Below are 22,458 nucleotides of genomic sequence, written 5' to 3'. Positions count from 1 at the left end.
AGCTTTAAAGTTCACAAGCCAAAGCCACGATTAATTAAAGTGATTAGAGAACTGAAAGCGGGATCAAATTAGGACAGTGTGGACACCTACCAGCTGTCCTCTGATCACACTGGATCTCCCAGACTCATCTCTGAATAACCCATAATAAAAATGTTAAAAAAAATACACGCATACTCAGAAGTGCTTGAGAGCGTACAGATGCCTTCAAAGTATAACGATTTAGAAACGTTCAGGGGTCAGTGAAGAACAGCAGCTTACATTCCTGCTCTTAAAAACGAAACCAACCCAAACCTGCCATATAGTGCATGCTTCTGCACTTTCAGTTTCCCTTGTTCCTCCTCCTCCAACCAAGAAGCTCTGACGAACAAAGCTCAGAGGATGGAGCAGCCACAGGGCCACTGCATCTCCAGAGGCCCTAGTCCTCTCCAGGCTTAGCCTGACCCAAAGCTCCTAAAAGTTTCCACTGACTTTCTTGAGCTAACTGACATGCTCAAGTAAGATAAAGAGTCAAGCATCTAGCTCATTTAAGGATTTACGGTCATTCCACAGTTAGTGCCAAGAAGTAGATGTTTGTGTGTCTCCTCCCTCAGTATGAACCTAGAACTGAAAGCAAGGGGGACCAGGTCTGTGCTAGGATTTTGGGACTTGCACCCCATGCCAGCATTCACCTCTGTGCTGCCCTGAAACCAAGAATGGTTCTAAGATCAATCTTGGCTTTTATTGAAAATAGGATGCATAGCCTAAGCCTTCTGACAGCCAAACAGGACAGTGTTAAAATACTCTGGAACTGAAACTGAAACTATATGTATAATCCTGCCTAGAAAGCACCTGATGTATGCCTTATCCCTCCTGGAACTTTTCTTTCCTTTAAAAAAATATTTTGTTAAAAAACACTATGATATGAGGGCGATTGACTATTTGGTTTCTTCTAAGTAGATGCTCTTAAATTAATGCATATAAATAATTTGTATTTAATTTCCTCCTTTCCTGTTTAGCAAAGCATCAAATGCACAGATTTCTCATTCCCCCTCCTGCGACCCCCACACAAAGTCACTTGGTCAACGCTGAGTCTCTTTGCGTTTCACTTTTTAAGACAAATTGTGCCTCTCGATCTGCCTTGGCCATAGGGCTCACAGGCAGGAACGCGGTGTTCTCGCTTGCGCTGCTCTCCGCCTCTAAGCTTGTCAGTTCGAAGTCCTCCGACCTCCTCGCATCAGTCAGAATCCGTATCTGCTCCTGCACAGTTTCTAGCAATATTTTCACTTCTTGCTGTTCTGCTATAAGACAATTACTGACAGGGGAACTCACATTGACAAGTTCAGCTGAATAGGAGTTTTTGCACCATTTGATGCCTGTTACTTCAGAAACATTTTGCATTTGCATGCAGGCTTCGTCCAAGCCCACAGATGGGATGATGGGAACTGAGTTGGCCCTTGAAGATGAGTATCCGACCAAGTCCTTCTGATCCATGTTATTAAAATAAGGGGTTGTCTCTCTTGAAGGCAGTTGCATATTTATTGAAGTATTCTGAGGAGTTTTTAAACCACTAGATGAATACCTGAAAGGAATAAGAGAGAAATTTTGTTGCACACTGAAGAGCCAGATGTGACCAGTGGAAGGAATGTTGTATGAGACTCAAGAGAGCTGTGCTGCAAGGATACATGGCTGTTTTGAATCACACTCAGAGCACTTAGTGCTAGTGTGGCCCTAGGGAAAACAGCCAGCTCTGGAGATCTGGGTTTTATTGCCACTGCTTTTCCCTCTGTCCCATTTTCCCCACCAGTACATGAGAATAATAACTTTTTACATGCTGTCAGGAGTTATAACATATTGGATATAAGGAAGAAATTTTTTTACAGTAAGGGTGGTGAAGCACTGGCATGGGTGCCCAGATAGGTGGTGGAAGGAAGCACTGTCCCTGGAAACATTTAAGGTCAGGCTGGACCAGGCTTTGAGCTGACTGAGCTGTAGGTGTCCCTGCTCATTGCAGGGGAGTTGAACTAGACAATCCTTAAGGGTCCCTTTCTACTCAAAAGATTCCATGACTTTTTTTTTTAAATCTCATTCCTTCATTTCTAACTGGAGAAATGGATGAATGCTTTCTTGAACATCTGAACTCTCGCTATCAAATCACTACTCCAGAAAACACTTAAAAAGGTGAAGAAGAAGAGAACCTGAAACAAAATGCAGTTTTATGGTCCTTAATTGCATGGAAACAGTTATCTGTGCCCCCCTTTCAAATATGCAGAGCATATAAGCACACTGTAACTCTGAAGAACATGTCATTTTTAGTAATCACTCAATACTGACATGATTTGATTTTAGTCCTCATCTGGAAAATATTATTCACCTATTCTTCAAGAAAAATCCTTGTTCTCCATTTACATATACTATACTATAATTTCATTTACTGTAAGGCCACTTCAGTGAATTTTTATCAACATTTCAATTTAGATTCAGAGCCAGATTCATTATTCTTATCAGAAAATGTTTTCACTTATATATTTAAAAAACAAAAATGGAAAATATACTAAATAGAAAGGAAACAATGCCAAAGATGTTTCCCATTTCAGAAGTATTACTAAAAATCCAGTATTTCACTACCAAGAACCACAGGCAACACCCTCCATGCTGGATCCTATTTTATGCATCATTAGCTTTGTGTTCTTATCACTATTTGATCAGGCAAGCCAATGACAAATCTAACATGTTTTATCATTGATCATGAAAAGCAATATTTACTTCTGGTATGGAGCAGATGTTTGAGCTCAGACAGGAAGGAAATTTTCTGAAAGTTGCTTAAACCTACTGGACTTCTCCCAGGGTACTCTATTTACACATGCATTGCTTCTTTTGGCGTTAGCAGAAGGAGAACTTGGGAACAGCAATTAAAGCGTTGAGAACAGCCACAGCCCAATAAAAGCATACAGATTTCCTTTGGCCCCGTCCTCCTGGTGAGCTGTCAGACAAAAGAGGAGGAAAATATCTCTAGGCTCATTTCCAGGAGAGTGCTGCTGATTTGTAGTTAGCTCATCTGTAGTTTGCACAACTGCTTGATATTAGCCTGGACACATTCACACATGCAGTGCTGTGCAGTTGCTACACTGAAGCTCTACAGCAGCATCTCCAAATGACCAAAAAGCAATAAGGAAGAGGCACTGAGAGCTTTGCTGCTGTCTGATAGAACGAGATACTGCTTTGGGAAGTGGGACCCAGGGGAGCAATAAAGCACGTGGCTTTTAGGAATATGGAACAGCATTTCTTGCACAAGCTATACAGCTGCATTTATGCTTTACTCTGAATCAGAAGGGATCAGCTTTTGGTTAATTATGTTTGTTCAGTGCTTAGACACACTTCTGGCCATCTACCGAGGGCCATTTTTAAACAGTTTTTAAGAATCAGTATGAATGAAAAACTGATTAGCAGAATTATTCCAAAGGGAGGACAACTGAAAAAAAAAAATAATAAAGGAAAACAAAAGAGTGCAGACCTGTTATGCCCATTCTTGTTTCCTTTGCATTTGCTTATTATATAATTGTTCAAACGACTATAGCTGGAGGGATCTCATCAGCTGCATTATTCCCCTTTTTGGTAATTCAGGCCCTAAATATATTCTGGGCTGCACCCTGAAAACAAAGGGAGTGAATGTTTTTAATGAATTTCACATGCAATGAATGTATTATATGGATGATATATGAGTGAAACCAAGAAAAGATGGAATTATCTAAATGAGTTCAGTGATATAACAGTAACATTTGCCAATTCCATAAATAGGATTCAATTATTCTTGGTATTTGAAAAACTAATTGGCAGTAACAATAACATGTAACTCAATGCCTGGCATATTTCCATAGTGTTTTTTGTTGGTGGTGTTTTGTTTTTTTTTCTTTTTATGTGCAGATGAACACACCAATTTTATGCCAGAAGTACATGTTTCTGCGCTGTGTTTACACAGCTTTCAAAGACTGAGGTTGAATGAGCACATGTACTGTGTGTAACAGGCAATGCACTGAACTAGCAGGGATATGACTTCTGAGTCATGTGAGAGCCACCATTTAGTTAATTACAAATGAATTCTTGCTTCTACCTTTGATGTCAAACTTGCTAGTTACAACAGAATGAGACTTCAGTGTCAGTAAGCACTTCTACCTAAGTGCAGAATAATTGTTTCCTATAATTGTTTCCCAGAACTATAATGTCCCTTAAGAAAGGTATTTGTATGATTTTTATCTGAAAAAAAAAAAAATTCTGTCTGAATAAATTATGCATGTACTTCAAAGTGCAGTTCTGCCCACTCTTCTTCTGAAACCAAGCAAAAAAGCCCTCAAAACATTTACAAACCTGAAAGAGTAACCACCTGTTACATAGTTTTCAAGAGTCTGTGTCAATGAATGAAACTGAATGAAGCATAATTACACTGTCCCTTAAAACAGATATTAAGGCAAGACAGGACTTAGAACTTCAAATACAAAATGGGTTTCATTCATTCTAGTGCAAAGAGCTTTGCTATAAGCCCTTATTGCTATAGGCGTTCACTGTAGGAGCTTGATGGCCAAAGTCCATTAAGATGAATGAGTCATTGCAATGGCAGTGGCAGGCTTCAGCTCAGCCTTGGAAGCATGCACACCTACCTATGTGTCTACCTGAATATATGACACACTGGGTATCTGCAAACACATTTGTATCTATATAAATACACATTTGCAGATACAAGGTACTACCTCTAGCAGCTGATACCAAGCAATGCAAACAGCTGTCACATGCTTGAAGCATCCCAAAATACTCATTAGGTTCTGCGATGTGACTGCCATGGAGATATCTGTTTACTTTAAGCCCTTCATTTCAGGAAGGTTTTTCTGCTATTCTGAGTAGCAGACTGATGAATCAACTAATATTAATCACATTTGACTTGAAGTCCACAAATGTCTAAAGCTGGTGCTTTCCTGAAACAGCAAAAGGAGCCCAGCTTCTGTAAGGACTTACCAGTTGGGTTAATACCTACTGAGAGCACCAACAATCTGAAAGAGGTGTTAGGAGAGAGATTTTGGGAAAAAAGTCTCCTTGTTAGAAGACTTCCACTTAAAGTAGAATTAGTGAATTATTTTTTATTTTGGTTTGGAGATTAGATGTGTGCTTCAATTTTAGTTGCTAATCCTTAATTTAGTTACAGTACTTCACTACTGCATCACTTGTAAAAAGCTTTGTTATGTTCTTTAAAGACTACACTTTCATAAAAAATCACTATCCATCATCAAGATACTTCAAAAAAGCAAGACCAAAGAGTTGCTTTAATTTTCATGCCTAGCATTAATGTTTTTGTAATTCCTTCTCATGGGGACTGGCTTAAGGATATTGATATCATATCTGTGACACGCTTAATGCTAGTACTCCAACACAACAGCACTTGCTGTTTGCAGGCCTCCTTATGAGGACAGGTCCCACTGTTAGAGGCAGAACTAAGAAAGTCAGGGTGTACAGACATGCATAGTATAGAAAATAAGGATGAAGTGCTTCAGATATTGAGGCCAGAAAGGGTCACAGCATGGTAAAAAAAAAAAAAAAAAAAAAAGTCAAATTTTTGCAGAATGTTAGCAGGTCAAATATAGGCCAATAAAAGATGATACTTGTAATTCACGTGCTTATTTCCTAGAGAAGAGCAAATATAGCTAGACAAAAGACAGCCTTGCTGTTTTCTATCTTGCTTCTCAAGCTAAAAGAGGCTGCAGCTTTCTTCCACGCCTGTGTTTCAAGGCGCTGCCATGTGGCAGGGAAGTGGCAGCCTGCCCAATACAAAACTTTCACTTAGTCACAACTTTCTTAAGGTCGACATTACCATAGAAATGAACAACAGTATACTGAAAGATTTAACAACCAAGTTCTTCCCTGGAAGAAGCATGAGACAAACCTGAACATCTGAACAGAAGTCTACAGAAAGCTTTCTTTTTTTTTCCTCCTATCCCAGGCAAACCCCACTCTCAGTCTGTCACCCCTAATTAGTGTAGTCAGCTTCATTTGGCAGATTCAGCTACAAGAGACCTAGTGAGCAAAGTCACATTCCCTCCCAGGACACCTGGTTGTGGACTGATGCATGCCTGCTTTCTGACCGTGCTAAGCTGAGTCTGAGGAGTCTGTAAATGAGACCAGAGCTCCACTCCAGGTATTTCTCCTGGTGTTACATGCACTGTGTTTACAATAATTCTGGGAAGCCTCTGGAAATCTATAGGGATATGTAAATAGTATGCAAAACCACTCAGCAATTGCAAAAGACTTCAAAGGCTGCTGTCAGTGCTTGGGAGCTCTTCTGAAATTCAGACCTTATGTACTGCTGGAGGTAAATTAGAAAACGTAAAAAAATCAGGTTCTTTCTATGTGTTCAAAGAAAAACTACATGAACTGGGTTTCGGTTTTCCATCTACAGCATATGTGCAATCTACAAAGATTGCATTAAAAAACATGAAAGTTGGACTTCTGAATTATTTTCTCTTATTTGTCCAGTGCTGATCGAAGAAAAAAGTGCTATGCAAACATTACTAGAACTACTTTTCTACTTTTCCAAGCAGTGCTGTCTCACCATGGATATTTCATTACTTACCCGTGACAAGGTATTGTGTCCTGCTCTGTGATCCTGGATTCTTCTAGTTGTTGATATGCTGGTCCTGTAATCCCATTGAACCTACCCCGAGGTAAGGGAGGAGTCCTCCGAAAGGCATTTCTATGTAGCATCCCACTTTTCTGTCCTGGGCTGCAGCATGCAGAGAGACTTCTAGGAACAACACACCAAGGGTACAGTAAAAATTATCGCTGCAAAAGTGTTAACTTCTGCAAAGTGAAGATTCAAAATTAATAATGCATGGATTACTGTTTTTATAAACATTATATTGTTGTGGCAGACTACAATGTCAGCATAAACTCTCTAAGGATATATACTGCTATAATCCACAGCTAACTGCTTATGCCACATCTAAAAGACCACATCCCTTCTAAGAATGAAAATAATTGACTGGCATACTAAATGTTTTCTTACACTTGAAGGACGATCCTTTTATTCCATGCTGTGCACCATAATCCTGGTATGAGGAAAAGGACCCTCCAATAGTGGAAATAAGCAGCCATCAGATTGAGCAAAATCAGACCTTAAGTTTCAAGCCCATTACATAGTCTATCAGACCTGGGGTCCTCCTTGCTGGTCCCACAACATGAAATTGGAATAAATAAATAAATAAATAAATAAATACAAGTATAGTAATGAAGCTTATGGACTCTAACTTGAGGAAAACATCTAAGACACAAGTTCCCTCCATTTATGACAAAACCACTTTTTGTATTGTTTTATTCTTGTATTATATACAACAATCATTTTCTTGTTTTACATATACTGATAAATAGAATAGTTTATCTGATATGACAAAAAATTACTTCTGTAAACAACATTTTTATAGTGCTTTGGAAAAAACAGATATCTTTCTATTTAATGTAGGAATTAAAAGGTATCTAGAATCCACATAGGCTTTTTTAATATGAAACATAAATCCAGGTATTGCTAATGCAAAAATAAGGGAACACAAAATTATGTCAAAATATAACTCATTTATACTTCATGGTATGACTAGCTATTCATTTTCCAGCTACTCCTTATTTCTCTTAACATCCCTTGGGGGTCAGAAATCTATATATATTATTTAATACTCTGTGACATTCTTAATGAAGTTTTAGTGTATGTTGGTTTTTTTTTTTTTGTTTTGTTTTTTGTGAATTATAAGAATTATTATCTTTGGTTAGGTGAATAATTAGAACTTCTGATACAGTTCAGCTATGCAAATGTCTTATCCTAAATTCACTTCACTTACTATAACATGATTTAATTGCAATCCACATTTCATACTTAATGGAAACTTCACTTATAGCTGAGGCCACATCAATGCCCGAAGAAATTCTTGCTTGGATCAAATATCTTGGACAAATTCTCCTGGAGAACACATTTTGTTACAGCTTGCCCTTTCTCTTGAAAGTCAAAATAGAAGAAAGAAATACAACAATCTGTACTCTACTGTTCATGTTCCTTTTTAGTCTCTGTTCTATTCTCTTGCACACTTACACATGCCTGGTGCTTTAAAATTGAAATAATCAGTAACTTATAGCAGTGGAACTCCCTTAGAGATTTTTGATGCTCCCTTTAATAGATTTTCCTTAGCTATTAAGAAGGCTGAAAAAACAAAACAAAAACAAAAACAAAAAAACAAAAATAAAAATAAAAATAAAAACACCAACCACCTAGGGGAAAAAAAACAAGCTAGATGGCCTTTCATTCTGGAAGGCTGAATTCAAGTTGTGAGATGTAGTTCATATTCTGTAAAACAGTATTAACACATCATGAAGCAATTATTAATTTCTGCTCAGGAAATTCAGATTATTAAATCAGGGTATCATAAAAGGTGCACCTTAATGAATAATTCACAAAGAATAATGAAATTTTGGGGATTTTGTTATTATTGATTGCAGTATGTTCGTCAGTGTACTAAGGAAGTCAACAAACTGATTAAGTTAACAAACTTTGGACTTACTGCAGATATTTGAAACTAGAAAGGCAATGTTTAATAGCAGTTGCTTTGCTTGCAACCCAGAAGGCCAACAGTATCATGGGTTGTACCAACAGAGATGTGGCCAGCAGGGAGACAGTGATTGTCCCGCTCTGCTCTGCCCTTGTGAGGCCCCATCTGGAGTATTGCATTCAGATCAGTGGCCCCCAGCACAGGAAAGATGCAGAGGTGTTGTTGTGAGTCCAGAGGAGGGAAACGAGGATGCTCAGAGGGCTGGAGCACCTCTCCTACAAAGAAAGGCTGAGAGTGCTGGGCTTGGTTAGCTTGCAGCTATATCCCTCACAGGCCTCTGCTCAATTGCTCATTTCTTCCCCTCTCTGAGGAAAACAGTGCCTTTCCAATTTCTCCAGGTAATTTACCCTTCTTTAGCCATCATTACATTTTCTTTCTTGTTCTGTTCTCCAGTCTAAGTGGGTAAAAGAGATAACCCATGTAACTAAGGTGTTCAATAAAGCAGAACAATAGGGAAAGCTGTAGCAAATGATGTCTCCAAAATCTATCAATTGATTACTCAAGAAAAACAAAAAACAGACTAGCTTTGAAGTGTTTTACAGGTAATTCATAAACTAGGGAAAATTGTAGTTCTGATGAATTAATGGTTTGAAATAAATAGCTCAAGAATCTCTAAGGTTAATGAAGAACTTGGGATTCACTCTTGTAAACTGTTTTGCGTGAAAATTTTCTTTAGGTTGAGCAACTGAGTAAAAACAAAGACCGTCTCAGAAGGTGGAATATTCTCTTCTGAAAGCAAATATGCAGCTCTCCAGTGTGGTTAACTGTTTCTGGAGAGGAGATGACTTGCAGTGAATTTACAATAACTCTAGAAATCATCCTGTACTATTTTTTTCAGTTAATTACTAAACAAAATTGATGGTACATCTCATCTTGAACACATTCAAAAGTACCTTTGTTAATGGAAACATGAAGAAACATTAATAAGAGGAATATGATTAAAAAGTTTTAACTTTAGATGTGGATTCCATCTTCTTTAATGAGCACAATGGAACTAAAAGCATGACTGTGTGCATCATTACTTTATTTAATCTTTCCCTCCTTTTTTTTTTTTTCCCCCTGCCTTTTCAGTCTCACATTCCCTTCTGGTGATAGTACTATCAGATCACCTTGATTTTCATCATCCTCTTTCCTTGGTATCTCTTGCATTCCTTCCATGTGTGCCTTCATATTTTCCCTATGTTCTCACAATGCCCCCTGCTGTCATGCTCTGAATGAGATATTCAAGAGAAATATGCTAAAACATCGAAATGTTTCTTTTTTTTTTTTTTATACCAGCTTGAGTTTTGTACATCTTGTACTAAATGCAAGCTCATCTCCAATATTATTAAGCTGCCTTCATCCAAACACTTGCTGTTCCGTCAGCTTTGCTTTGTTTTTTATTTTTCTTTTTTTTAAAGTTGAACAGGAATACATGATCATAATTCATGAAAAGAAAAATATAAGGAGGAAGAAAGGGAAATTCTAAAACTGGTTGTAAATACTCCAGCTTTGTACCTGCAAAAACTATAGTGAGTGGCATATTGTACTACATATGATACTGCCTACTGATAACAAGATGCAAACTGTGCTGGCTAAAGCTGAAAGCCATACTGCTTGTCCTTGCTAGACAGGAACAATAAATATATACCCCAATGACAGAGGTAGGTGCCAGACAATCAGTGTCTTCTGAAACTCCCTAGAAGCCACATTTCTAGGCAAAGGTATGCAACCTTTTGCTAACGTGTTCAGAATAACTATTCAGACTTTCAAACAATTTCCAGTTTTAATAAAAAAGATCTGTTATACTTGAGAACATGAGCGTCTCTCAATAAATACCATATGAAGGCATAGTACTGTATTCTGAAGTGCTTTTGTCAGGCTGATAATAAGAATGAGATGACAAAATGTGCAAGCCTCTATTGGCATCTTTGTTATAGAGGGCTCCTCAAAGGAGAGAGTTAATGTCATCTTTGGGACTTCAGCAAAGCTGCATGTGATTAAAGTAATACTAAGATTGTAAGGAGTATATTATTCTAAAAAATGGTGGCATAAGCTGAAAATTTTAATAGTGCTTTATTTATTTGATTTGTTTAAATCCCTGTAGTGTCCTACATTCCAAACATTTAAACATCACTTGTTTTCTCCTGCCTTTGCAAAATCCAATAGTATAACAATGTACCAAAGATAAAGCAGGGTAACAACAAACCTACAAGGGCACAACAACCTGTGCTTTCCAGCTCATGTTTATGAATGCTTGGAGCTGGTCAGACCCTCAGTCCAGGTGATGAAATGAAACCTCCTTGGCAGAGTTCTTTTTTTCTTTTCTCATGAAGGAGCAGCTCTCCAGATGCCAGTCCATACCTGCAAGTCTGACTGTTATTCACTTACTGGTGAAGACCACTTGCTCAGGCTGATCAGTGACTTTGTAACTTTACACAATTACTATGTGTATGTAGCCTAGGGTCACTATCCCAAGTCTACCAGTTACGTAGATACAATAGGAAAAAAGAACCAAGATGTCAAAGGTGTCCTGACAGCACAAAGTTCAGCCAGCCACCTTAACCTTATTATAAGTTTTCAGTACAGCATGGATCAGCCTCTATATACTCCAGAAAGTTGTTCTACATTGAAAACTTTGAGTTTAAATTAGTTATGATGAGTAGACATCTATTTGTATCACCACTGTACCATTGTATTTGTTCATTTTAAGTAGGTCTTTTAGTTCTCCTCATCTTTTCTCTGATGTGTTTATAAGTAGCTGTCATATACTCTATTCAGTCTTCATTTACTACACTAAATGAGACAAACTAATCCTTTTCATGGAACACAAATGATTCATCCCTTATTGTATTAGCTCATCAATGCAGTTTGAGCCCATATTAACCAGGAGGCCATTTTATCCACACAAAATAATACTGGTGATTCCTCATGCTAAAATCACATGCAGTGAAACAATGTCTCAGGAACTAATTTAAAGTCTCTGACTTTCTGATGGCAATGTCTTCACTACTGCTTCCTGTCATCCTACTTTTCTTTTGCATGTCTGCATTTCTTTGCAATTTGGTTACTCTTTCACCAAGTGGTACTCTGAACCTTTCCTTCCTCATTTGTTTCTCAGCTTGTGGGAGAAACATTTGTTATTAATTCTCAAATCACTGGTCTTGTGTTTAGTACTGCTGACCTTTGAACCATTGCTCTGCTCTTCAAGGTTACTTGATTCATTCTTTACCTCATATCTAGAGCAGTATCTATGCATACCCTATCTTATAAGTAATTTCTTCATTGTGTTCTCACTGGAGTACATTTTACTTCTACTTTGACTGTCATAACGTCTATTTTCACACATTTTGTTCCATTCCTGTTCTACCATCATCCCCAAACAATCTTCCTAATTGATAAATAAAATGCCTTCATCCAGGATTTCCCTACTTGTTTCATACGTTGTTCTCTGTCCATCCATCACCTTTGCTTCTTTGGATACAGTATTCTTATTACCCAGAAAGAATACTTGATTGTGGTATCTCTAGTAGTCCTTAACTCTCAGTGTTTTCTGGAAATGTTCACTTCAAGCATGACCTCTTGTTCTCTGTGATTCAGTTTGTTTCTCTGCCTACAGCTCATCCCTTGAAGCCATTACTTTCAAGTAAACTTCTCCAGAAGACTATGTTCTTTCCTTAGGAAAGTATCAGATGCTTTATACTTTCTCCTTTTTTTCAAGGCTTCCTCTTACTTGTGTTATTTTATCAATATCTGATTTTTAAAAATCATTGTTTTCTTTGCAGAATAAGTTAGATTTACACTTTCATTTTATTTAAATTGAATCAATTGTATTGAGAGCATAAAGATAAAAATGCTAAGTCCAAAACAATTGTTTTTCACTAATATTTTAATTAAGTTTGAAAATGCTACTGCAAATTATTTAAAATTTTAGAGTAAATTTATCCTATTTTGGCACTTTTGCAAATACAACCATGCTGTAACTCTGCATTTGGCTTTCATCACGGGATTCCCTGAAATAAATCCCACTAAAATCAAAGATGGATGAATCAAAGAAAGGAAGTCAGCATGTCTAACTACCAAGTAAACTGCTACTCAAAGGGATCACACATCAGTCCAATAAGTAACAAATTATGATTTTGTTAACATATCTACAAAGACAGTTGGGATTTTCTCACTTAAAGAACAGATAATCCAAGATTAACTTTTGAGTATACTGTATACTTTACAGTAAGTTTACTCACTACGCTTGTTATTTTCCAGTTCTAACTGAGGATTATTTTACATATGGGAACAGAAGATAATGAATTGTTCTGCAATAATAACAGTGAGTAATAAAGAGGAAATATTTTAGGAATAAGATTCAATAGTGATTCAAATCTTTCATCTTTATAACAATTCTTTCTGCATTCAGCTAAGGTTGGCAGGTGAGAAAACTTATTCAATAATCTGAGTGAAATAACTAGGTGATCTCTTTGTCAGCCAAATTTCAGCAAGCCAGAATGATTTCCTACCATGACAGACCTAAAGCCAAGAAAAATTATTTTGCTTTTAGAAACTGTTGAGCAGACATCTACAGATTTTAAGAAATAATCACCAGCCATTAATGTCCTGGAAAATGCCAACAGAGAAAGCAGGTCTAGCTGTGGAACAAAGTATTTCCATAGTAAGCAGGAATAGGATAGTTTAACAGTGGCATAAAATGAAGAACTGATCTAATTTTTCCAGGTCTGTGTCACATTTTGAAGACAAGATACCACTCTATTTTTTGTCTGATTGTTCATTTCAGGAAGACCTGAGAACTTCAGCTAGGACCACTTTAGACACGTGTCACTGCACCTCAATGGAATGGAATAAGGGAACGCTTAGAGCAAAATGTAACCTTGTTAAAAAATCAAAAAAATGAAGCATATTTTTTAATCTATATTTGATACACAGAAACAAGAGATATTTGTTTATAGATTGTGGTAAATTAGATGGACATTATAGAAAGACACCAAATGAAATGGAGAAAAAGAAGGTCATTCTGAACAATACTTAGAAACTATAGAAACTGAGTAACTTAGGAAGCAGTCACATAAGACTGACTTTGATTTATGCATCATAAGTCATTGTCATGTTAAAGTCTGTTGCATTTTTATAACGTGAGACTCTTGTATAGTAAATCTTAAGTTATAAAACTACAAAAAAGAATTCTTTATAAATCAAAGCGTCTTAAAACAGTTCTGAGGTAATGACTCAATACACGCCAATGCTTGACATCTGAAAATAAGAAAATGTAGGTTTTTTTCTCTTGTAAGTAGAGGTTTTGGCACATGAATGTACTGAAGTGAGCACTTTGGAATTCTGCATTAATTTACTACAACTTTAGTGTGGCTTATTCCTTAATTTCCCGATGGAAAACAGGAAGATTAGAGTTATTCAGTTTTTGTTTTAAGAGCCTTTTGTAAACAAGAAATATTCAGTTCTTATTTCCACATTTTAAAGCTTAATAATGTCGTAATACAGCACCTAAATAATTTCAAATTTGGGTGTTGCAATCATGCTATCAATGGGTAAGCAACTGTCAAAGAGTTTTTTCTAAGCTTGACCTTTTGACTAAATTGAAGTAAGAGCACCCACAGAGCTTCAAGTGGAAAGCATTCTGGGCAACATAATTCATCTATACTCAGTAAAATTATTATGCATGTATAGAAAATCTGTGTAGAATAATGAATAAACTCAAAGAAAAGCATCTGACATGCAGTTGGCATGCATGTTTTCATGCCAAATTAAAGGTTTAAGTAAGGTTAATGTAAGTAGGATCCAAATATCCCTTTCTGGTTTATATGGCACGTTATTGTTGGTTTAGCAAATTTTTCAAATGAAAAGAGAAGGAATGTGCCTGGGAGACTCCAAGAGGTGTCTGCTTTATACCAAACACCACAGAAGTTAAGTTACTACCTCATGCAATCCCCTGCTAGCACCCTATGGTCCTCCATATCTCCCAGTATCACTGCCCAATCCTCCTACCCATGCGTTGCCCACCTGTCCGGCAGCAGCCCTTAACATCCACCATACTTCCCCCAGATGGCCATTTGCTCACCTGTGCTGCTTGGTGGGCTGAGTTCCTCTGTCAGGAGACAAAGCCTCTGGGAAGGATGGAGGACCTGAAAAGCTGGACTCCATGACTTTGTCCAGAGCAGGCCCAGGGTGCCTATCTGTTTTGGAGTACTGCACAGAGAATAAAATTAATTAATACATATAAAGAAAAATACATTGTTGATATTATTCAGCGAGAATTTAAATTGGTAAGAAGTGTTTTTAATGCCTTTTAAACTAAAAACAGGGAGTGCAAGTAGTACATCCATTCACTGCTGTTTACACAGGTGAAGAGCACCAAGGTTTGTTGTCCCCGTTACCTTCTCTGCATCAGAAACCCAAACACCCACATTGGCAGCAAAATTATTGACTGAGCTGCCCAATACAAAAGGGAACACAGACCCCTTTGAATAAAAACCTGCTTTTGTGACTGTCCATGCAGTGCCTGACATCATAAAACACACCTCAAATGATGTTCAGCACCTTCTCATGTCCTTCGGAGGTTTCAGTCAAACACTTTTCTTCATCAATATGCATAACTCTGAAAACCACACTGAATAGCTTTCGTAACATCTGATAAGTAAGAAAAACACTTGCATCCCATCTGTAGAGCCAGATATCCCTTCTGCACCTGAAATTTCTGACCTGGGCGTATCTGTGCCAGTAGTATCAGTGTAAACATAATTCTTCCTGCGACATTTGTGTGTGCAGGGCAATCTCTGGGCACACAGTGTGACACAAAGCTCTGTAAAGCAGACACTAGGTGTGAACAGGAATGGATTTTCCTCTTCATGCTTTGTGATTCATCTGGAAATTCAGCAAAAAAACCCAGCTCTGATCCTGAATAGAGCCATGAAGTAAAAGCATTAAGAAAGGTGCTTTTTTGTTTGGAAGAAGAGTCAATGTTGTTAGCAGTTATTGGACAATATCTCAGAGATACATTTAACCCACATTTCCAGATAGTTATAAAAAATAAACGAAAAAGAAACAGAAAAGAAAGATAAGGTTTCTTATACCCTGTTGTAATGATCTGCACTAAACCCAATTGATCTATTTAATTCTTTTCTCTCTGCATGGAATTTGTGCTCTTAGTACTAGATAGTTAGGTTACCTTTACAATAAGCTGGTACTGTGGGATCTATTGCATGATTAAGTATTTTAGGAAAAAGTGCAATGTACGTTAATAAAATATCACAGTGATAAAATAGATACCATGCTATTAATGCTTATGCTATTATCAGCATAAGCATTTCTGAAGGAGACAGTAAAATTTCTGTCGTGGTACAGTTCTTCCTCATAATTATTTTGTTGTCTAACAAAAGACGAAGTGAGAACTCCTCAAAAAGAGAGTTATTTCTTGATTCCCCTTTATTACAATTATTATCTACATTTCCTGAGAGTTTAGCAAAACTAGAAAGGAAATTCTGACTAGATAACTCCCTTATAACTGGTTTAAGATTATGTTCACTACTTGTGGTCAATTTCTATTGATAAAAAAGCAGATCTTCCTATTTTTCTTCTAAGTTATCCCTCTCTTTCTTTTGTGTGAAATACCCACAGGAAAGGACCAAAATCACTGCTTAAGGGCTTCTGAAGGCAAAGCTCTGAAAATGGTAATATGCAAAATGTTACTGTATACAAAGTAGACACAACTGAAATAATAAGAATGATATTCCACTCATTTTTCTTCCAGTTACAATAATCTTAGTTGTCAATTGTAACCAATGTAGACCAAGCATTCAGATGGAAGCACATCCTTTAAGGTACTCATGTTTTGACAGTTTTAAACTTTAATGTTTAGTCTGCCAGCTGCAGAAATGACACTGATTTCTAACCTGAATAAATCAATCTGACCTACGGGAAGAATGAGTTGTAAGCATTAGGAAGGTATTTCTGTCCTTTTTTGTGTTTGTTCACGATATTAAATTGAAGGCCCAGATGCCTTTATAGAACCATAAGCACAAAGTGAATCACAGAGGCAAAGCAGGGATGAGATATGCCTCTTGCCACATCTATGATTATAGCGAATGTGGGGTGGGAGGGATCACACATACAGAAGCATTTTTCCTCATCACAACTGAGAAAAAAAAAAGGGCCCCCACAAGCTGCCCACTGCTGCTGACCAGCAAGAGACCCCAAATATTCAGCACCCATCAGTGCCCAGGCACAGGGCAGTTCTTCCTAATCAAACATTTATTTTGTGACATTTTCAGATCCAACACTCATTAATTATCATAACTGCACCAGTGTCAGTTACATTGATAAGGTGTATCACAATTTGAATTGAGGGTGAACCGAGAATTTGAACAATCAGTTGAATCAAATTTATTTAGAGTCTGCAAGAAGTCAGTCTCTGCCACTGACCTACTGTATTACTGTGATTCATTTACCTGCTCTATTACTTGGATTATTTTTTTAATTATATTTAGTCACTAAGTGCTACAGAATAGCTAGGCACTGTTATTGTATGATTAAGCAAAGCAAAACAACTCCCTCCAGCTCTTTCTCCTTGATGGATATCTCTCAAATAGTAACATAAAGTGCAGATGTGTCAGCATTGAGAGTTGATATGGGAATGCAGTTTCAAAAAGGACTGCAAAGGCAGAGAGTAACAGGTTTGCATTACATTCAGAAAGGTGAAGAACCAGTGCCTCTTCTGGAAGGGCTGGCCTTGCCCCACTAGCCTGTCAGCTGAAATACTGAGCATCCTTACAGCTGCTCCCTGTGCTCTGCTGCCAGCACTCTAGACAGAGACCAGAAGCTCAAGTTTCTCTATTTTCCAATTTTTCCAAAATTTTCACAAGTTACTGAATTGGGAAACGTGCTCCTGATTTTAGCTGATAAATCACATCACAACTCAGGTAAAAAAACCACACCTTAAGAGTTAAATACCTTTGTCTGGTATTCAACATATATTAATTTAATTTCTATCACAGTGACAAAGTATATATACTATAGTATCAACAAGTGTCAACAAGTCACACAAAGAGAATTTTTGTCCTCTTGTTATAAGAGCATCAGAAACCTGGAGCCTGTGATTGCAAGCTGTTGGAAACAAGTGTAGTGAGAAGTGAAACCACACACTAAGACATTAAAAGTATATTAGGCATATCAGAGGGGATGTGATGGAGAATTAATAGATCCACTTAGTATAATGGAAGAAGGCATTAGATACCACAAGGATGAAAAAGGCTACTTTAAACAACCATGACAACTGTCAGAATCAAAAAAGGAATGGCAAGTCTGCTGCTGCTTCTGTTGTTGATGATGTTCTGAAGATTACAACATCCTGACTTGCTTGCCTATGGGGAACACGGAACCATTTGCTGCAGTCTTGAGGAAGAACGTGCACATTCCTCTCTTCCTGACTGAAGATATTGCAAGATTATCAGTATGTTGGTGTTTGTAAAGAAGAAAAATGCTGTACAGAAAATGGGGTAACTATAAAAAGAGTGAAGTAAACAGGAGCCTGAACTTCTGTCAAGCAAAATGTGGAAATAGTTATCCAAATTCAAGCTCCCTGACAATCTAGCAAGAAATTGTGCATTCCTAACAGATTATTTGGGAAAAGGAGTATCCTTGTAGGAGTTCACAGAGAAATAATAATAGAATAATAGCTGTTCAAACTTTTGTTTATGAATCCTGTTTACAGAATAGCACATTGTTTATCTAATTTGTATCCCTTACTGTACAATGGAACTGAACACAATTACCAGCTCTGAGCAGTAGGAATTCAGAGAGAATACAGAATCACAGCTGAACTGAGGAAGGAAGTGGAAGAGATGTAATACATTCAAATGCAGGAAAGAAAAGCATATGATACTTCCAAATACTTCTGCTGTTGATACAAACAGAAAGCTTTATTCCCTGTTATATATTCAATGACAGAGAGACATCCATGTTCTGGCTTAAATCTCTAAATCTTCTAGCATTCTTCCTCAACCCCGGGGCTAGCCAAGGAAGGTGAGTTTGCACACATTCATGTGAAAGAGCTGTTGGTTAGCTTACAAAGAGCTAGATCTTTTCATGAGTAGTTCAAGCTGTTTAAAATTGATAGAACAGCAAACGCAAACTCCTCACTTTCTACTTTGTTTATGCTTACAAAGTATTTTTTGGGTGGAATCCCAATGACAGCTGTTGGATAAGAATGTACTTGCAGCCACCCTCCTCACTAAGGAGGACTAACTAAGCTGCTAGAGGATGGCATGACCTGTATATGGTTCGTGCTTGGCTGAGGCATGGCACTCAACCTGGAGCTTGGTTTATGTCCCTGATTATATCAGCAAGCTTGTACTCTGTTGCATACCAGATGGACCTATTCTTTCCCAGCATTATTACAGGCGCTGCATGCTGGCATCATTCATTTTGGATACTTTTTAGAGGGTCCAAAAATCTAAATAGTATGCTCCTATCACCAGAGCTTTTGAAGTAAAATTGCTGCAGACCTTCACCAGTTTGCATACTTTCTGTTCCTCACAGACTTCCTGGGAATGCTTTCAAAAAAAGGATAATGAGAAGGAGCACAAAGCCACATCTATACCTCTTTGTAGCAGACCACCTAGCAGCTGCAACACCAAAGGCTGTAACACTACTCACGTTACCTGACCTATACTATGTCAGGATGTGGCCATTCTTCCCCTCCTGTGTTTATCGTGTTGATTGGAGAATGGGCAAAATAAAACAAAAGATTTCATCTTCTTAACATAAAGCAGTTCCAAAAAGCCTCCTTTCTTCAGCTGCCCATCTCCATTTTTTTTTCCTGACTATTCTTTTGCTTAACTTGAATAGCTGATCTTTTTCTTAGAAACAGAAAGAGCAACCCTTCCAATATGGATGCTTAATGAAATGGGGGGAGGTCCAGCAGTTTCGATCAATTTTTCAAATACTGCCTTTTGAAATAAGGAATGCCAAACAAGGCAGTCCATATCCTAAAATAGAGCAGGACAAGTGGAGATGTTTTAAGATGAAGCATTTGGAGCTTTTAGCATTGTATTTCATTTCTATTTTAAAGAAATTGGCACAGAGGTGAGACACCACAGGAACAAAGGTCTGTTTTTTTACATTTCCTTTTGCAATAATCCAAACAACTGCAGAAATAGTCAAGCTAGAATAGAATGTAAATTTGTAATACATTTCAATAATTGGTTCAAAAAATGAGATGTGCTTGTTTCCACCCCCCCCCCCCCCCCGCTTTTAACAGCAATTCTGATGAATTTACATAGCTTCTCTCATTTAAAGATATTCAAAATTGACTTTCAAACTAAATGAAAATTCTTTTTCTAAAGTCCAGTAAAATGTACATAGAGAAAAAAAGAAACTATGAGTAGAAAAAGTATTACACTGAGATTGAAACACTTGAAACACTACCTGCTACTTTTGTAAAACTTCTTCCTAGGGCAGTGCAGTGTTTGGAAACATCTATGCATCCATTAGTAAATGTAGCAACCTCTGCATTAAAATGCAAAGGCTCTTTAAGAATAGACATTAGAATTGTCATCAAAAATAAGCAATGTTATGCAGCTGTTCTCAGGTCTGAACTAATACAGAGAATAGAAGGTAAAGTAAAAAAAAATAATGAAAGCGTCACTAGGTTTGTTATTAATAGGAAAGAGAACAATAAGGGAGAACATTTTAGAGAAAGCCAGAAGGACAGAACATAAGAAAGACAGATTTCCCAGATAAGAGGAGGACATGGATTAGGAAAAACAAGGACTCCAGGATTTCAAAAAGAAAACCCCCTAAAAACAACAACCTTAATTTCCTTAAGTTTCTGTCTTGGTCCCTGGAAATAAGAACCAAGATTTCTCCTCAAATCCATGGGGAGCAGCAAATGAAAACCTCACAGAGATCACCTTCAGAGCGACTGCAGCACCTCCATAGAAGTGAGCCCCAGGAAGATGCCCACCAATGCCTGGTCTCTGCCTCACCCTGCAGACACACTTAGGGGGCAGACCCTGATCTCTGATGGGGAGGCACTCAGCCACTCCTAAGCAATACGATTTCAAAGGCCTTTTCTGCTCTCTCGTCAATTTCTCCCCATCCCCTGGTTTCCCTTTTCTCCTATCTGCCAAGATTTGTAAATATTTCATGAACTGCCTACTTGCATTCCTGCACTAAAATCTTTCTAACAATAGAAACCATTCTCATCCTGAACACACTACATCCTGCACAAGGTCATTCTGCATTTCTTTCTTAGTATTTTTGTTCCCAGAGGAAAAATGCACTAATAGCAAGGATAAAACTGCTCCAAGCTAGTTGCTACAGGAACCAGAAAACGGTGTGTTAATTACCAGCACTGAGAGCTCTAGTTTGAACAGCATTAAAAGCTGAAAAACAAATTTGGCTTAAAAGAAAGAATAATCATGGCTTTAAATCTCTAATATTTGGAATCCACCAACTGCCGCCTCAGCCATTATAGCTATTGTTATGGCAAAAGAAAAAGACAAAGTTTGTGGATCTGTTTGTCAGATGCTGAGAGGACACCAAATAGTCCCTTGTGATGATGGGTTGAGAAAATATTGCACTGAATTACAGTGAAGAGAAAAAAAAACAACAGTAACTACGACCCAGTTTGCATGTTAGAACAAAAGAATCACGAAAGCTCTTTACAAATTTACCATTTGTTATCAACATCACAAGCCAGCAACACTCCTAACAGCTTGTTTTAAGGGCAAGAAGTAAAATATGGCCAAAAGAAATGAAATTTAAACAAGGAACTATGGAAGGTCCCCTAAACTGCCAGTGTCTATTTAGTGAAGCTCTGATATATTGAATTTTTCCTGGATCACAAAACATGATGACAACCAAAACGGTGCCCCTACAAAACAAAACCTCTAGTGAGTACAAGCAGCACTCTAACTAGTGCTCTTCTATCACAGCACAGTCTCAGCTCACTCCAGATTGCTTAGAAGGGCATTCATTTGATGTAAATCAGGAGTAGAGGCATCTGTGGCTAAGAGAGCTTGAGAGCTTGCTTTTGCTCCACTCCCATTACTTTGATGGAATATAGCAAGTAGGACAGTTATTCCTTGAAACAAAGCTAATGGCACTTTGATATTTCTTAAGACTCACAACTGAGATTTTAATTTTGATTTTATAAAAATACACTATTTAGAAAGGATTCAATACATCTTCCATGTTTTCCTGATATACTCCAATTTTGGCCTTCCTATCAACATTATTTTCAATTGTTTCAAAGCACCAAATGCATATGACCAGGAGCAATGCACAGCATGCACTGGAAAATAACGTGCATCAAGGGCTAAATGTATCAGTTATCTTCAATTTTCTTATTTAAAATTAACTATATGTTTCATCATTGTGGGATTCTATTAACTCGTGTAACAATATTCAAAACATGACTAAATACATTTCAAATTTACCTCGAACAGATTTCCTTCTACTATCACAAGTTTCTTTGTTTAACTCAAGATGCAGGTAAACAAAAACATCTGTATTATCTACCTTGGGCACTACTTTATATGTGTAATTTTAGGTCTAGGTTCTGAATTTACTGTGAATTAATTGTGCCACATCTCCACATTTTTCCTGCAGATCCATAAACATGCTGTATCGGAAGATTCAAAATCACTCAACGTTTAATGTTGAGTCCCCTTGCTTGACCTATAAACCATACTATGAGCTAAGGTACAGGGACATGCTCAAATAGACACTTATAGTGTTGAATATAAAAGTATGGGGGGCTCAGCAAGTTCTACTACATGAACAAAATACCCCAGGGCCCATTCAAATAACTTTTTTTTTTTTTTAATTCCTTCTTTCTGTTTTC

The 22,458-nt window shown here is 37.4% G+C and overlaps 1 protein-coding gene across 1 annotated transcript in view; it reads right to left on the bottom strand.

Annotated features, from left to right (window-relative positions):
• Positions 1–854: 854 nt before the first annotated feature.
• The window catches only part of NRG3 (neuregulin 3), a 346,526-nt gene continuing 324,922 nt past the window's right edge, over positions 855–22,458 (bottom strand). The window contains exons 7-9 of the mRNA XM_065746454.1: positions 14,674–14,801; positions 6,593–6,763; positions 855–1,558 (exon numbers count right to left, since the gene is read on the bottom strand). Of these exons, the coding sequence (XP_065602526.1) occupies positions 1,051–1,558; positions 6,593–6,763; positions 14,674–14,801 (807 nt within the window). The 3' untranslated portion in view covers positions 855–1,050. The remainder of the gene's footprint in view (positions 1,559–6,592; positions 6,764–14,673; positions 14,802–22,458) is intronic.

The sequence above is a fragment of the Cyrtonyx montezumae genome, unplaced genomic scaffold (assembly GCF_038088225.1).
Source record: "Cyrtonyx montezumae isolate F1298 unplaced genomic scaffold, pur_monq_1.0 scaffold_4, whole genome shotgun sequence".
NCBI classification, from domain to species: Eukaryota; Metazoa; Chordata; class Aves; order Galliformes; family Odontophoridae; genus Cyrtonyx; species Cyrtonyx montezumae.
This window is presented reverse-complemented; position numbering and strand designations above follow the sequence as displayed.